Source organism: Lepus europaeus, chromosome 5, assembly GCF_033115175.1.
Source record: "Lepus europaeus isolate LE1 chromosome 5, mLepTim1.pri, whole genome shotgun sequence".
NCBI classification, from domain to species: domain Eukaryota; kingdom Metazoa; phylum Chordata; class Mammalia; order Lagomorpha; family Leporidae; genus Lepus; species Lepus europaeus.
The window spans coordinates 100,953,892-100,970,834 of NC_084831.1; the positions used below are offsets into that span (position 1 = coordinate 100,953,892).

At 41.3% G+C, this 16,943-nt stretch overlaps 1 protein-coding gene and 1 long non-coding RNA gene across 2 annotated transcripts in view; one reads left to right on the forward strand and one right to left on the reverse strand.

Moving 5' to 3' along the window:
- LOC133760002 (uncharacterized) overlaps window positions 1-13,860 on the reverse strand; it is a 160,148-nt gene extending 146,288 nt beyond the window's left edge. Inside the window, exon 1 of the long non-coding RNA XR_009865951.1 lies at window positions 13,694-13,860. This is a non-coding gene — a long non-coding RNA (uncharacterized LOC133760002). The remainder of the gene's footprint in view (window positions 1-13,693) is intronic.
- Window positions 13,861-13,896: 36 nt separating this feature from the next.
- Window positions 13,897-15,627, forward strand: PRMT6 (protein arginine methyltransferase 6). The gene has a single exon (XM_062191853.1). The coding sequence runs from the start codon at window positions 13,981-13,983 to the stop codon at window positions 15,106-15,108; it is 1,128 nt and encodes a 375-aa protein (XP_062047837.1). The 5' UTR covers window positions 13,897-13,980; the 3' UTR covers window positions 15,109-15,627.
- Window positions 15,628-16,943: the final 1,316 nt, after the last annotated feature.

The following is a 16,943-nucleotide window of genomic DNA, read 5'->3' on the forward strand; positions in this document are numbered from 1 at the left end:
CTATATGCTTTCCTATTTTTTACAATGACCTACTTTCAGTTTATTTATACTCATAAAAGTAATCCTACACTATGTAATGAGTTCAACAAATAGTATGAAGAAAAAAACACTGTTCCTCAACAGTAGAGACAAGGGCTGTAAGCAATCATCAAAGCTCAAAATGTCAATTTCACTCCTATACATCACATGTTTGCTATTCTATCAGTTACCACAGATTAGGGAAAACATATGATTTTTGTCTTAGAGGGAATAACAGGCAAGATTCTTGGGAAGGTTGTATGTGTTATAGATTAGTCTTGGATACACAGTACTGTTTTGCCATAGCCAGGATCCATGGGACTAGAATTGACAGGGAGAAAACAAGAGTGGCACCACTCACGATTATCCCTAGTAACCCATTAGCAAAATTTGTACATATTCCCATGACTGTATGCTCTGTTGGCCTGGAGGCTTTCATTGAAGAGGAGGTGTGCTGGCACTAGGAAACACAATGTTTGCATTGAACTGGAAATTAAGGCCACCACCCAGTCACTTTGGGCTTCTTGCGCTTTTAAGTCAACAGGTTAAGAAAGGAGTCATGTCACAGCTGATTACTCATACTTCCAAGTGGAAACTGAACTACTACTTAATAATGGAGGAGCGACCAGCGCCGTGGCTCACTTGGTTGATCCTCTGCCTGCAGCGCCGGCATCCCATATGGGCGCCGGTTCTAGTCCCGGCTGCTCTCCTTCCAGTCTAGCTCTCTGCTGTGGCCTGGGAAGGCAGTGGAGGATGGCCCAAGTGCTTGGGCACCTGCACCCGCATGAGAGACCAAGAGGAAGCACCTGGCTCCTGGCTTCGGATCGGCACAGCGCGCTGGCCATAGTGGCCATTTGTGGGGGTGAACCAACAGAAGGAAGACCTTTCTCTCTGTCTCTCTCTCTCTCTCTCACTGTCTAACTCTGCCTGTCAAATAAATTTAAAAAAATAATAATGGAGGAAAGAGCAGGTGTGGAATATAGGAGATCTCAGAGGGTATTTCTTATTATTACCATGCCCAGTGATTAGGGTCAATGGGAAATCATAATAAGCCAATCTGGGTAGAACCACAAATGACACAGACCTTCAGGAATGAAGGTTTCAGTCATTCTGCCAAAACCATGTCATTCTTTATTCATTCATCTAAAGAATCATGACTAGCTGAGGTATTTGGTGAAGGCAAAGGAAATACATAGTGTATATTAGAGGAGAGAATTTATAAATACAAGTTAAAACCACAGGATTACCTACATAAATGGAAAATGTAACAGTCCTGGATATTTTCTCTCTATTTTGTGAAGAATCTATTTCCGTGTATGTATACATTGTCAATCAAATATAATATAGATTCTCTAAAGAATAATATTCATTTGGGAATAGTAGAGCATTGCAATGGGAATAGCATGTCATAGTAAACTATGGGCAAATTTTAAAAGTTGAGGAAAGGACTTTTTTAAGACAAAAAATGAGGACAATTTAATCAGGTAGTTTAACAATTATCTTTGGCTACAATGATTAATGACCAGGGTGATGCTAGTCCAAGGTTGAACAGACAGTTGCTAGGCAGATGTCCTTGTAGTATACTTTGTATATAAGGTCTGGTGGCCTTAGTGAAAGCTTGATGTTCTGGAAGAGTCTTTTATGATAGTTACTATCAGACAATCATGCATTAAGAACCTCCCCTTCATGACCAATCCCCCCTCCAATGTTATTTATTTCTATCAGTGTTGATACATTGACTCATTTTGATTAAGACAACTTTCACATTTGTAATATATATTAAGCAAATATCTTTGTTTTAATTCTTCTCTATGCCTTTATCATGCAACATAATATATATTGACTTTATATCAGTATTTAGGTATTGCTAATTTTACATGGAAAAGATACCCCCCTCCCTAACGCAGTAGCACCATCCAATCGGCTAGGGAGTTAGACAGAATAGAAGAGGTCAGAGAAGGATTTTCTCATTCTCATTCTCACTTTCTCTTTTCTGCAGCTGGTTTACTCTTCTTCTCATAACCTTGGACATCAGAACTCCTGGCTCTGCAATCTTGGAATGGAAACAATAGTGGTCCCCGATTCTCAAAGCTTCAACTTTAGACTGAGAATTATACCATCAGCTTCCCTGGTTCTGAAGGTTTCAGATTTCTACTGAACCACACTCCTGGCACCTCAAGTTCTCCAGCTTGCAGACAGCCTGTCATGAAACTTCTTAATCTTCATAATCATGCAAGCCAACTCATCTAAAAACTTTCCTTCATCTATGGATCCATCCATCCATCTATAAATCCATATTGACAGGATTTATAATAAATAAAGCCATCATAAGTTGAAAGTGCATTTAATGCATATAACATGGGGCTGCTATTGTGGCACAAGGGGTAAGACACCACCTGCAATGCCAGCATTCTATATAGGCACAGGTTCAAGTCCCAGGTTCTCCATTTCCAATCCAAGTCCCTGCTAATGTATCTGGGAAAAGCAGTGAAAGAAGGCCCAAGTATTTAGGACCCTGTAACCACATGGGATACCCAGATGAAACCCCTGGCTCCTAGCTTCACCCTGGTCATTGCAACCACTTGGGGAGTGATCCAGTGATCAGAAGTTCTCTCTCTCCCTCCCTCTCTCTGTGTGTGTATTTGTCTCCTTCTCTCTCTGTTACTCTGCCTTTCAAATAAATAAATCTTAAAAAAAAATACACATAACCTAATGAACATCGTGGCTTAGCAGCACATGACACTGTGTAGTACCAGTCACACCAGTGACCTCATGGCGACTGGGAACTACAGTTTGCTGCCACTACCCACATTGTGGGAGAGCACCACAGGGCATGTCAACATTGTGGGAAAATGTCAACATTCAAAATTCCATGAGTGGTTATTACCAAATATACATCATTTTCACACTACCATAAAGTTGAAAAATTCTAAGTCTAATTATCCTAAGTTATGCACCACAGGTATATCTTATTGATTCCATCTCTCTGGAGAATCCTAATACAAGATCATTTCCTAAAATATAAGTTACATAAGTTTTTTGTCTGCTTTATTTAACTCTATACGTTTGGCGCCTACAGGGAATCAGGTATTCATTACTGAATGAATTCAATACTGAATGAATAAATGAGTGAAGCACATGAAACATTTAGGCAATGCCCAGCATATAAAAAAATAGATATCATTAGGCATTTATATAATATGGCAATAAAATTAAATTACTTATATATAGTAGAAAATATTAAAAGTTAGAACTATATAGGAACAAAACATAAAATTCCTGGTGGCAATGATTATTTCTATCTAAAAAGATCTGGTTAAATAAATTGTACTATGGTCATAATTTTAAAAGGACTGAAAGTTAAAACAGCTTATTATTTCATAAAGTCATATAGATGAATCTCAAGACCATAATCATAAGCAATAGAAATTATGCTTTCTGCAAGGGAACACATACTGTGTGCTCTGTCAATGGAAACAAACAGGATCCTCAAAAAAGTAAATACAAGGTTTATTCAGGGCAGAATACAGGTGGTCTAGGTCCAGGAGACACAAGCCTAGCAGCTCTCAACAAATCATGGGAAATGCTCCAAAGTGGTGAAATTTATATCTCATACAGTGAGGATACATTGACTTGGCCCAAACACATGGCTTTTCACTAACATAATTAGCTAAAAACTACCTTTGGAGACAGGGAGGCCCTATAAAAAGAGGCTATTGAAAATAAGGCTACTGATTAATTTTAAGACAGGCATTTCTAGGAATGTATAAGGAATGTATAAAGAACACAGCTGGGGCCAGTGCTGTGGAGTACAAGTTAAAGTTGCAGCCTGCAGTGTCGACGTCCCATATAGGCGCCGGTTCAAGTTCCAGCTGCTCCACTTCTGATCTAGCTCTCTGCTATGGCCTGGGAAAGCAGTAGAAGATGGCCCAGGTCCTTAGCCCCTGCACCCATGTGTGAGACACAGAAGATGCTCCTGGCTCCTGGCTTCGGATCGGCACAGCTCTGGCCGTTGCAGTCATTTGGGGATTGAACCAGCAGATGGAAGACTACTCTCTATCTGGCTCTACTTCTCTCTGTAACTCTTTCAAATAAATTAAATAAATAAATAGAATAAAGTTTGCTCAAGGTTGCTCTAAATGTCTAAAACAAGGTGAAAAGCTCTACCGCACCACACCTCAGAGAAATCTCACTAGGTGTTTCTCTTGAATGCCCTGCAGGCTTTTTAGGGGCAATACACACTCAATTACATGTACTTGAAGTTCAAAAGTAACACTGTGGAAACTTTTTTTTAATGTATCTTTTTTTTATGTTTTACTTATTTTTTTATTTTTTTAAGGTGGGATTTTTTTTTATTTAGTAAATATAAATTTCCAAAGTACAGTTTATGGATTACAATGGCTTTTCCCCCCATAATTTCCCTCCTACTCGCACCCCTCCCATCTCCCACTCCCTCTCCCACTCCATTCACATCAAGATTCATTTTCAATTATCATTATATACAGAAGATCGATTTAGTATGTATTAAGTAAAGATTTCATCAGTTTGCACCCACACAGAAACACAAAGTGTAAAATACTGTTTCAGTACTAGTAATAGCATTACTTCACATTGGACAACACTTTAAGGACAGATCCCACATGAGAAGTAAGTACACAGTGACTCCTGTTGTTGACTTAACAATTTGACACTCTTGTTTATGGTGTCAGTAATCTTCCTAGGCTCTAGTCATGAGTTGCCAAGGCTATGGAAGCCTTTTGAGTTCGCCGACTTCAATCTTATTCGGACAGGGTCATAGTCAAAGTGGAAGTTCTCTCCTCCCTTCAGAGAAAGGTGCCTTCTTCTTTGATGGCCCCGTTCTTTTGTGGAAACTCTTATGGTATTATTAGGATGCTTACCCTTGGGAAAGAGAAAAAGTATATTGTAGAGAGATACAGGGAAGACTGGTGTTGACCTGCATAGTATTTCTAGAATGATAATTCACCCTGTAAGTATATTTGTATTAATCAGATTTGGTTTTTTTTTAAGATTTATTTATTTTTTATTTTCAAAGAGTTTCAGAGAGAGATCTTCCAGCAGCTTGGTTCATTACCCAGGTGGTCCCACAGCAGCAGTGGCTGTGCAAGACTGAAGCTAGGAGCCAGGCAGCAGGGGCCCAAACACTTAGACCATCTTCTGCTGCTTTTCCCAGGCCATTAGCAGGAAGTTGAATCAGAAGTGGAGTAGCCAGGACATGAACCAGTGTTCACATGAGATGCTGGTGATGCAGGTGGTGGTTTTACCCACTACACTGTTATGGTTTATCTTAAGCAAAAATTTAATATTTTGGGTTCTTGCCATTAACTTAGATAAGAATTCTAAGCACCAGCCCAAACAAGTCAGACAACCTGGTAAAGTTCAAAATTTATTTGGAAAGTGAGAGAAATACACAGGAATATGAGGGCCTCATTAAGAGAAAGTGGGTCAGAAAGAGTAAATGTACCAGCCTCCCTCAGGGAGGAGGCCAAAAGCTGCGAGAGTGTGCACGGGCAGGAGAGGAGCAAGAGGGCAGGCAAGCAAAGAGGCAAATCGGGGCCAGCTCAGCTAGCTCCACCCTCTTAACCACTTCCAAAAGAGTAGTCTGATTGACAGGTGGGTGGATACAGGTGAGATCACACAGGGGGCAGGGGACATGTGGCCTCCTGCTCATAAGCCTAATTCTATCTCCCTGATTGGTCCCATATCAAACTACAATACCAGCCCCATAGGTTTGTTTTCGCTATATTAACAATATAAATTTCTCAGTGCTCACAAAATGAATGTTTTCATCCCATGCATCCATCACATGAGATCTACCATTCACTATAATTAACTGGGTTCACTGGAGCTCAATGCCTCTTGTCTTCCTTCCAGCAAATCTAGCTTCTGGCACCCATGCTACAAAAGTAGCTATTATTTGAGGCAAGCTTTTCACAAGGCAGAGTTCAGAAACTCAAGGAAGAAAGAGGCACATTATGCAGCTGCTGCATTAAAACCTCCTGTTCAGATGTTATATGTAGCTTGCTCAAACCTTTGATCTTTATCTATTTGGTTCAGTCATCTCCACATGCCAGGAATCACCTCCTATTTCTCTGAGGCATAGACAAACTGCAGATAATTGAAGCTTATCAAAAATTCAGTGAGGACATACCCTTTCTTTCTTTACCCTGAGCCATTTCTCCTACTGAATATACTACTTTACATATATAATTGAGACCCCAAATCAGTTCTTTCTTGGTTAATCAGAAGGCAGGTTATCCTTGGTGGGGGAAGCTGACTTAGATTAGAGCCTATACTGAGATCAAAAAGCTCTCCTGCTAACCTTGAGGAAGCCACATCAGTAGGTAGGAAGCTAGACATTAACCTATCCTTGAGATAGGGGTTAAAGAACAAAAGTGAGACTTCTATGCAGCTGAATAAGGGAAAAACATAGAAGCTCACTTTGGAAGCAGACCAGCATTTAAACAGAGAAAGTCTTGCCCATGATTGATAACCTTTTGAGGTAGGTCCCAGACTTCCCCCAGGGGCAGTTTAGGGGCATTTTTCTCTGCCTTGCTCCAGGAGTGTCTATCAGATTCAATAACACTGATGTTGTTAAAGCCCTGGGAAGAATTTCAAGAGTTCCACATCCACAAAGACCTCCATGACCAATATTCCAGAAGAGGAAGTGGGGAGGAGAAATGGTGGGCCATCCCCATAACCTTAAAACACTCCAGCCTGAGTACAAACTAAACCATCAGCTCTTTAAAATAAAAAATTAAAAAAATGACTTATTTGAAAGATAGAGTGATTTGGGGGCTGGTTCTGTGGCGTAGTGGGTAAAGCAGCTGCCTGCAGTGTTGGCATCCCATATGAGCGCCGGTTCGAGTCCCGGCTGCTCCACTTCCAATCAAGCTCTCTGCTATGACCTGGGAAAGCAGCAGAAGATGGCCCAAGTCCTTGGGCCCCTGCACCTGCATGGGAAACCCGGAGGAAATTCTGGCTCCTGGCTTCGGATTGGCATAGCTCCAGCCATTGCGGCCAATTGGTGAGTAAACCAGCGGATAGAAGACACTCTCTCTCTCTCTCTCTCTCTCTCTGTCTCTGTTCTCTGTTCTCTGTAACTCTTTCAAGTTAAACAAATAAAATCTTAAAAAAAGAATGATTTTAAAGATAGAGTGACACATAGAGAGGAAGAGACAGAAAGAGATCTCCATCTACTGATTCACTCCCCAAATGGCCACGACAATCAAGGCTGGGGTTGGGCCAAGTCAAAACTAAGAGCTAGGAACTCATCCAGGTTTCCCACGTGGTGTGCAGGGATACAAGGACTTAGGACATCATTTGCTGCCTTCGCTAGCAGGAAGCTGGATTGGAAGCAAAGCAGCCGGAACTTGACCTGGGCCCATGACATAGGATCTTGCATCACAGGCAGCAACTTAATCTGCTGCACCAAACTGAGGCTCTCAGTTCTTTACTCTCAATCCTTTACTGAGATGCCTGTTTGGTCTGTCAGTTGTAGTCTTTTCATTAAACTTGGTTATCATGCCTACTGCCATTCTCACGTCTGAAATTCTTTTCTTATGCCAAGACATATAGCCATCTAGAATAACAGCATGTTCTGAGAGAGCCTGGGGGAGTGACACATGGAAAGGAGCTGCCAGCAGCCACTTAGAATTGAAAACAGCTCCCATCCTACAATTAAGAAGAAAAAGGGAACCTCAGTCCTACAACTATGAGGAACTGAATTCTGCAAATAATCCTTTGAGCTTGCAGAGACCACTGATCTCCAGAAAAGTAAGCTTCAAGGTCAACATATTGACTGCAGTCTTACAGAAGACATGCTTAAGCCAGCTTGGACCCCCAATCCATGACTTAGGAGTTACTAAAAATAAAAGTGCATTATTTTAAGCTGCTAAATTTGTAGTAATTTGTTACACAGCAGTAGAGTCACCTGAAAAGCCTGATAAAACAAAGAGTGCAGAGACCCTAAAATCCAAGAGATCCTAAGTCATTAGATCCAGGGTAGAGTCCAAGATTCTGTAATTCTCACAATTTCCCAAGGGATGCTGATACTGTTGCTACACTGTTGCTACACTGATGCTACACTGTGAGGACCACTAGACTACCATTACTATAATTACTTTTATGCACTTTAAAATATCTAAGCAGCAAAATACTGTGAGAATAAGCATCTTACATGACAATCTTTCTTTCATATTTCATATTTTCACAAAAGAAAAAAAAGAGATGAAGATCTGATTAACAGTCATTAGGCTTAATACTTAGCTTTCACTAAGTGACCTTACTCTTTTGCCTAGAGAAGGTGAATAAGTGATGATTTCCATAGATGCACTGATAATATATTAGTTTTTACATATTATAATTTATATTGTTATTCTGTACTATTTTCATTATGGTGACCTGATTGCAATAGAAATTGTTAAAATGTCACAAATAAGTCCTGAGAACTCAATAAATACAAAGTGAATTTATAATTGTGGACTGAGTTACCAATATCCCTATTATCATTACCTAAAAAATTCAATACAAACATTTTTTAAATGAATTATATCCACTCATGATAACATCAGCAGGGAGCTATGAATTTGTTATTCATCTGTTTCAGCACTGGGTTTAACAACTGGGCCAATACACCATGGAACCTAAAGGTACTATACACATCAAGGGAATAATATATACCTAGGGTTTTAATTTGCTCTAATTTGTTTAAATACAAAAATCACAATCAGACTTGCCGCAAATGGTGGAGTTAGAAATGTGCCAGGGGATTCCAATACAATCCCATCAATGTGGCATGTACCAATGGCATCTCACTAGTCCAAGTGATCAATTTCAGTTCACATTCGATGGCTCTGATAGGTCTGAGTCAAAGGGATCACACAAACAAGACTAGTGTCTGCTAATACTAACTGATAGAATCAAAAAGGGAGAGAAAGATCCAACATGGGAAGTGGGATACACAGCAGACTCATAGAATGGCAGGCGTCCTAAACAACACTCTGGCCTCAGAATCAGCCCTTAAGGCATTTGGATCTGGCTGAAGAGCCCATGAGAGTATTGTAGGCATGGAAAGCCAAGAAACCATGGAAAAGAAAAAAAGAAGAAGACCTAAATGAAAGATCTCTGGGAGTGAGATCCCAGTGGAAAGAATAGGGCCATCAAAGAAGGAGGTACCTTTCTCTGAAGGGAGGAGAGAACTTCCACTTTGACTATGACCCTATCAGAATAAGATCAAAGTCAGCGAACTCTAAAGGCTTCCATAGCCCTGGCAACTCATGACTAGAGCCTAGGGAGATTACTGACGCCATGAACAGGAGTGTCAAATTGTTAAGTCAGCAACAGAAGTCACTGTGTACTTACATCCCATGTGGGATCTGTCCCTAATGTGTTGTCTAATGTGCAGTGATGCTATAACTAGTACTAAAACAGTATTTTTACACTTTGTGTTTCTGTGTGGGTACAAACTGATGAGATCTTTACTAATTATATACTGAATCGATCTTCTGTATATAAAGATAATTGGAAATGAAAAAAGGAAAAACCTGGTGTTAAATTGGAAATGGCATAGAAAATTAATTAATTTTTTTAAAAAAATATATTATGTAAGATCTCTGTCTTTAATGTACTGTACACTCTTATTTAATGCTATAACTAGTACTCCAACAGTATTTTTTTTTCACTTTGTGTTACTATATGGGGCAAACTGTTGAAATCGTTACCTAATATATACTAAACTGATCTTCTGTATATAAAGAGAATTGAAAATGCATCATGATGTGATTGGAAGGGGAGAGGGAGCGGGAAAGGGGAGGGTTGTGGGTGGGAGGGAAATTTTGGGAGGGGGAAGCCATTGTAACCCATAAGCTGTACTTTGGAAATTTATATTCACTAAATAAAAGTTTAATTTAAAAAAAAAATACAAAAATCACCATATTGTCTTTATTTTTTATAAAGGATTGTTTTAACTGAAGCTACTCTTTCTATGCTGTCTGCTTTCTAATAACTACAGAATAGCAAGAACTACATCATTTAATGAATACTCATATCAAAGGGATCTTTATAACATTTTTCATGCCATTGCTCAACCCATACTTGGAGAATTACAATGAATTCTTGAAATCCTAAGGAACTATCTTTAATCTTTATACTAGACTTTAAAATAAATCCAAGATACAATACTAAAGGAAAGAGAGCTGCAATTTAAAGGGGGTATAATAATCTGTTAGCAAGAAAGCATAAAAAAGGGGTGGGTGTTTGAGGCAGTGATTAAGACAATAAATGAGACTTCCGTGTTCCATATCTGATTGCCTGGTTTCTAGTTCTGGTCCCGCTTCTGATCTGAGCTTCCTACTAATGTTCATCCTGTGAGGCAGTAGATAATGCCTCTGTGTTTGAGTGCCTGCCACCCATGTGGGAGACTCAAATTGAGCTCCTTGCTCCTGGCTTTGGTCTGGCCCAGCCCTAGCTGCTGCAGCCAGTGGAGGAGTGAACCAGCAGATGGGAGGGCTCGCTCTCTCAATCTCTCTCTCCTTTTCAAATTCACTTTTTTTTTTCAAAGAAAGCCTAAAAATAAGAGATAACATAATATTAACACAAAAAAGCAAACTGTACTGGGCTAAGAATTTTTATATTTTTCTTTACAAATATGTTCACCGCTTATAGAATAACATTTAGTGCCAAATAGAAACAGAGTGTTTATTGAACAAATGAATGTTTGTGAGACAGAAAATCAATCACAGTTTTCCCAGTCATACAAAACATATCATGAACCTGAGTAGATGCAGGAAAAACAATCTAGAATTTGGAAAAAGTACAGATTCCAACAGAATGCACTAGGTTCTCAAGACAAGTGTGAAAAATACAAAATCTTGATGTTCAAACATCCAGTCTGGCATGAGAAAGCCAAATATATAAATAATTGTGATACAATGGGCTAAGTGAAAAGAAGAGTTACATACATATATTAGTATTGTAGGGCCACACAGTAGTTGAGAATGCTACAAATAGATAACATTTAAGCACTAACTAAAAAGATGAGCTACAGAAATATCAAAGTTCACAGTGTTTCTGGAGAAAAATAAGCTGTGTATTTCAAATTTTTAACTGTAACCTGAAGCAAGAATTATACATACAGAATACTCAACTGAAATTGTTTGAAAAACACTAGATTTGAGCATTAAATGGATGTGGTAAATAGACCATCAAAATGAAAATTTTCTGCCACCACAGTCCCAACTCTTCTATCCAGATGTTTTATGCTGAGCTGCAGTGCTTAGGGAAAAACTGAAATTTAGGTCCACTTCCTACTTAAAACCACTCCATGGTTCTCAGTAGAGAAATCTCTCTTTCCATTAGCCAAAAGCTAAGAAAGGAAAGTTCCATAGGTGTTTTCTCCTATGCTAAGGGGATGTTTTGGCTTTAGCAAACATCAGTATTATGCTATTTAAAAGGATTAAGAATGTTTGAAAATAAAAGTACTTATTTATGAAACTATGTTAAATCAAACTATATGTGAATGTACTTCAAGGTTTATGAGAGTCACACTGTCATATTGAACAACTATTGCAGATGCACAATTACATTGCTATTCTGGACTACTTATGGAATATTTTCCATTTTGCAGGCCCTGTTCCAGGGCTACACACTACAATACTAGGGTGGGGGAGGGGTGGAGTTCAAGCTTACATTGCATAGAAAAGAGAAAAAATAAGTACATAAGGAAATAATATTTTGGGTTAGAAAATATCAAAGAATCCAGGTAAGGCCTTTCTCATAAGGCAACATTTGAGAACTGAGGGATGCGAAGAAGCCATTAAAAGGAAATGCTAAGGTACTGGAAGAGCAAAAATACAGATCTGACCCAGGAAATAAGTATGTCATTAGAAGGCCAGTTTATCTGGAGCCAAGTAGGTGTTGGAAAGATTGGTATGAGAAGAAATGGGAAATTACTTAAGCTACCAGACTGTTCCCTTAACTAGTATGGGAGGCTACCTGGACAATGACTTGATCCAATTTGGATTTTAAAAAACGCATTCTTGCAGCTCCATGAAGGGATTAGATATGGAGTGATTAGAAACTGGGCAGTCCCTCAGGACATTCACATTTCTAGTGAAGAAAGGGTGGAGAACTAGACTAGGGTGCTGACAGTAAAAACAGATAAAGGCAGATGGATTCATGATGTATTTTGGAGTTAGAACCAACAAAACTTATATTTAGAATTTTCTTTAAAGAGACCACAAGGAAGTGAATTGAAAATTAGGTGGAGGAGTGAACACAGTTAAAAGGAGAAAGTGACATTTTGGGACAAGGAAGAAAAGGAGAAGTATACACTAAGTAATAGCCTTGAAATAATATATTGAAGTGGTCACATCTACAGCTCTAACCCCATACCTCATAATGTGCCTTGATTTTCTTAAAACGAGGTAATAAACCAGTGCAAAAAGAGAAAAGAACTTCTTTAAAATATTTCAGTAGTGATTGAGCCCAGACCACTGGGGGGAAAAAAAAAATGTAACTTAACCAATTAAAATAATGAAGCAAAATTTAACTAAGATTATTTTAGCAAGAAATAGTGATTCTCACTCTGACTGCACATTTGCCCCTTGAGGAGCTTTTAAAAACAAGATGCCCAGGTTCCACTGAGTGATTCTGATTTAATTAGTCTGAGGTGGACTCAGGCATAGGTACATTTTAAAAACTCATTACAGGATTCCAATGAGCATTCGAGATTGAGTCATGAGTTAGAAGTACTGCTAAGGATACCGCATCAATAAACCTGTTCCATCCATGAAAGATGAACAAAGAATGGGGTGAAGGAACTTTCTCCCCAGGAAAGTAATGTAGGCCCAAGGGTTTAATGGACATGTTTTGAGGCCATAAGGAAATAGAAGTTTCTTCTGTGTGATTTTAAGCTGAGGGAAAATGTAATTCTCTTTGTTAAGAACATAGGCATCACACACTAAAAAAAAATTATTGACATTATGAACAATCTAAAGGGAACAGATTCACAGATGAGAGTTGAACAAAACAAAAAAAATAGAAGAGGTGAGCACCAGTCTTGCCCAGACAGGGAGACACAAAAGAAAACAATGAGTCACAGTGGAAAAGTCATCAAGAAGAATAGAGGATCCCATTATTTCTGGGACAAAAGAATTATGATTGTTTACCAGAATACATCTAGCAACTGGTTTGACTGTATCACGCCACTGTTGCTCTTAAAGCATTCTTTAATCTGCATCCTCCCAGGATTTTCTGAGAGCCACAGAACCAACAAGAGCAGGACAACAGAGGTAAGGAGCTATTCCTCTGAAATAGACACCAGAAACTTAACTTCTCCAACTGCAACGAAGACTCCTTTTTGCCGATGGACTGAATGGTAACCGAAGGCCAGAAAAGTTGTGCTACTTACCTCAAATCACTCAATTATAGTGGTCACACTAGGACCAGAACTAAGGTTTTATCTTGTTAGGTTTTATTTTGCCCTGTTCCACCTTCATTGTGCCCTAACTACACTGCAAACCCAGCAAAGTGTAGCGCTAATTCCTAAACCACACGGCCTGCTGGGCTTTTAGATTACCTCCGTCTAGGTGAGGCAGTGCGCGCCCTGATACCTGGGTGGAACAAAAAGTTGAGCAAAGTGGAGCTGTAGTCTTACTTGGGCGTGTCTACCTCAGGAAGGGAGTGAAAGCCAGAGTACGGCGGGCGGAGACGCAGCCGCGGAGGAAACACAGAACGCGGGTGCGGAGAGCCGGAAAGGGTTGGCGGGACACCGAGGAAGCCCGGGCAAAGAGGTGAGGCGAGGAGACTCCCGTGGGCGCGCGCCTGGCGACCCCGCAGGAAGTAGGAAGCGCGAGCGCACACTACAAGTCCCAGAAGCCCCAGTTTCCTGGAGCCCGCGCCCGACCGCGCAACGCCCGCCGGGAGCCGGCCGGAGCGGCCAAGATGTCGCAACCTAAGAAGAGAAAGCATGAGTCGGGGGGCGGCGGGGAAGGAGGGGAGGGAGCCGAGGAGGAAGATGGTGGAGCGCTGGAGGCGGGCGTGCCGCGACCCCGGAGGACTAAGCGGGAGCGGGACCAGCTGTACTACGAGTGCTACTCGGACGTGTCGGTCCACGAGGAGATGATCGCCGATCGCGTCCGCACGGACGCCTACCGCCTGGGGATCCTGCGGAACTGGGCAGCGCTGCGAGGCAAGACGGTGCTGGATGTGGGCGCGGGCACCGGCATTCTCAGCGTCTTCTGTGCCCAGGCCGGGGCCCGGCGCGTGTACGCGGTGGAGGCCAGCGCCATCTGGCAACAGGCCCGCGAGGTGGTGCGGCTCAACGGGCTGGAGGACCGGGTGCTCGTCCTGCCGGGGCCCGTGGAGACGGTGGAGCTGCCAGAGCGAGTGGATGCCATCGTAAGCGAGTGGATGGGCTACGGACTCCTGCACGAGTCCATGCTGAGCTCCGTGCTGCACGCGCGGACCAAGTGGCTGAAGGAGGGCGGGCTTCTCCTGCCGGCCTCCGCCGAGCTCTTCGTGGCCCCCATCAGCGACCAGATGCTGGAATGGCGCCTGGGCTTCTGGAGCCAGGTGAAGCAGCACTATGGCGTGGACATGAGCTGCCTGGAGAGCTTCGCCACGCGCTGCCTCATGGGCCACTCGGAGATCGTGGTGCAGGGCCTGTCCGGCGAGGATGTGCTGGCCCGGCCGCAGCGCTTTGCTCAGCTTGAGCTGGCCCGCGCGGGCCTGGAGCAGGAGCTGGAGGCTGGCGTGGGCGGGCGCTTCCGCTGCAGCAGCTACGGTTCGGCGCCCCTGCACGGCTTTGCCATCTGGTTCCAGGTGACCTTCCCTGGAGGGGACTCGGAGAAACCCCTGGTGCTGTCCACCTCGCCTTTTCACCCGGCCACACACTGGAAGCAGGCGCTCCTCTACTTGAACGAGCCGGTGCAAGTGGAGCAAGACACGGACATTTCTGGAGAGATCACCCTGCTGCCCTCCCGGGACAACCCCCGCCGCCTGCGCGTGCTGCTGCGCTACAAAGTGGGGGACCAGGAGGAAAAGACCAAAGACTTTGCCATGGAGGACTGAGCGCCGCGTTTTCTCCCAGCGACCTCCCAAGGCGGCCTGACCTGAGTGGGAGAGGTGTAGGGAGGTTGGAGGAGAAAGGGCGATCCCACGTGCAAGTAGGGGGCAATGTCTGCTCCCTTTTCCCTCAGGGCTGCTGGGGCAGGAACCTGACTTCAGTCTCCGTTTGAGGAGATTTCTAACGGTGTTTTTTTTTTCCCCCCGACAAAGTGGTCCCCTCCCCACCCTTCAACCAAGGGATACACCACGCTTGTTAATGGGCGTTTAAGCCTCAAAAGCATGTGGTAGCGAACATTTGGGTTTCCATTTCTTTTATTTCACAGGAAAAGCAAATACAGGAATGTAAACGGCAGTTTATGAAGGGTCCATACACACACCTGACACCTCGCAGAAGGGTGAAAAAGTTCAGTGAAACTTTCATTGTCACTTTAATATCTCTCTAGAGCCATATTTTCTGTCTCTGAATTCCCCCTTTTCCTGGGTGCCTCTAGGCTATGATCCTTGATCCTCATTTTTTTTTTTTTTAAATAAACGACTACTGGTAATGAAGAAAAGAGGAAGCCGTTTAAATGGCCCTCTTATTATTCTTACTGCTTCCATGGGGTGCTGAAGTTGATGAACACATTAGTCCATTAAATAAAATGGACTTTGTAATTTTATAGCAAGTATAAGACATTGAGAGGGTCTATTTAGTTTAAAAGGATCTGAAACCAGCCAAATAGTATTGATTTTTAAAGTTTTTGTCTTCACTATTAAGACAACCAAAACTGTTTCATGTATGTTCCAAAATATTTGTGTAATTCCTATGAAACCTGCTGATAGAGGAGCTTTCTGAATCTAACCCAATACTTATTACCATATTAAATTATTTATTTCACTAAATCAAGGAAAATATTTTTCCTGCTAGAAAAGTGCACTCATTCTCATTGAAACTTTCTCATTTAGAAGGAGCATGTGATTTGGCCTACTTTCATCTAGTGAAATTGCCTTCTCTAGTTTTTGTTCTTCTTTTTAGCTCAGCCAAATGTGAAAGTTGTGAATTTGGGAAAATCACTTGTAATGAAGTGTAAGTCATGTTATCAGATTTACTTCACTGATGTTTCCCTCCTTATCCTTGTGGCAAATAAAACAACATTCTCACTATTTTTATAGATGAAGTAAGTGTTCTGTACTGAGTTATGCTTTCGCCTTATTGATGCTGTCAGTTCTTAAGAAATGTGTTACAACCCCTGCAGCATACAGCTTCAGGGCAGTTTAGACTATGCTTAATATTTGGGTTTTGCCATACTAACAGCTTTTATATGCTAATAGAAAACAAGTGTGAAAAATTGGTGATCTTAAGTTCTACAACATTTTCTTTATTGTAACTTTGCTCTTTTGTTCATTGCATATTAAAATACTTAAGTAATATAACTAATTTGCTAAAATTTTGTTGTGTTGAATGAGATTTTCTTTGACAATTTTCAATTTTATAATAGCAAACAGCGCAGTTATAATTGTCATCATTTTGATGATTGGATAGTTACCATGGTGTATAAATGCTGGTCTTAGGAAAAGACTTGTTTTAGCCTGGAGGCAAAAGTAGCTCCTGTTTTTGGATCATAGATATTATAAATCAGACATCCATTAAAACTTGTGATTTTACTACATTTCTGGTGGATTTACTTGTTGTTTAACTTGATGCAGCAATCCCATTATATGGCAAGTGAAAACATTCTTCCAAATTCTGGTTTTTTGTTTATTTTATAAATAAAAGTGCTATAGAATTCTCATTACCTATCTAAGCACACAAAGGGATCCCAGTTTACAGTTTGGGCAACTATCAAAGTAAAGGGAGG

Excerpts from the sequence above, each read along its gene's own strand:
- PRMT6 (XM_062191853.1), top strand. The coding sequence starts at position 13,981 with ATGTCGCAACCTAAGAAGAGAAAGCATGAGTCGGGGGGCGGCGGGGAA.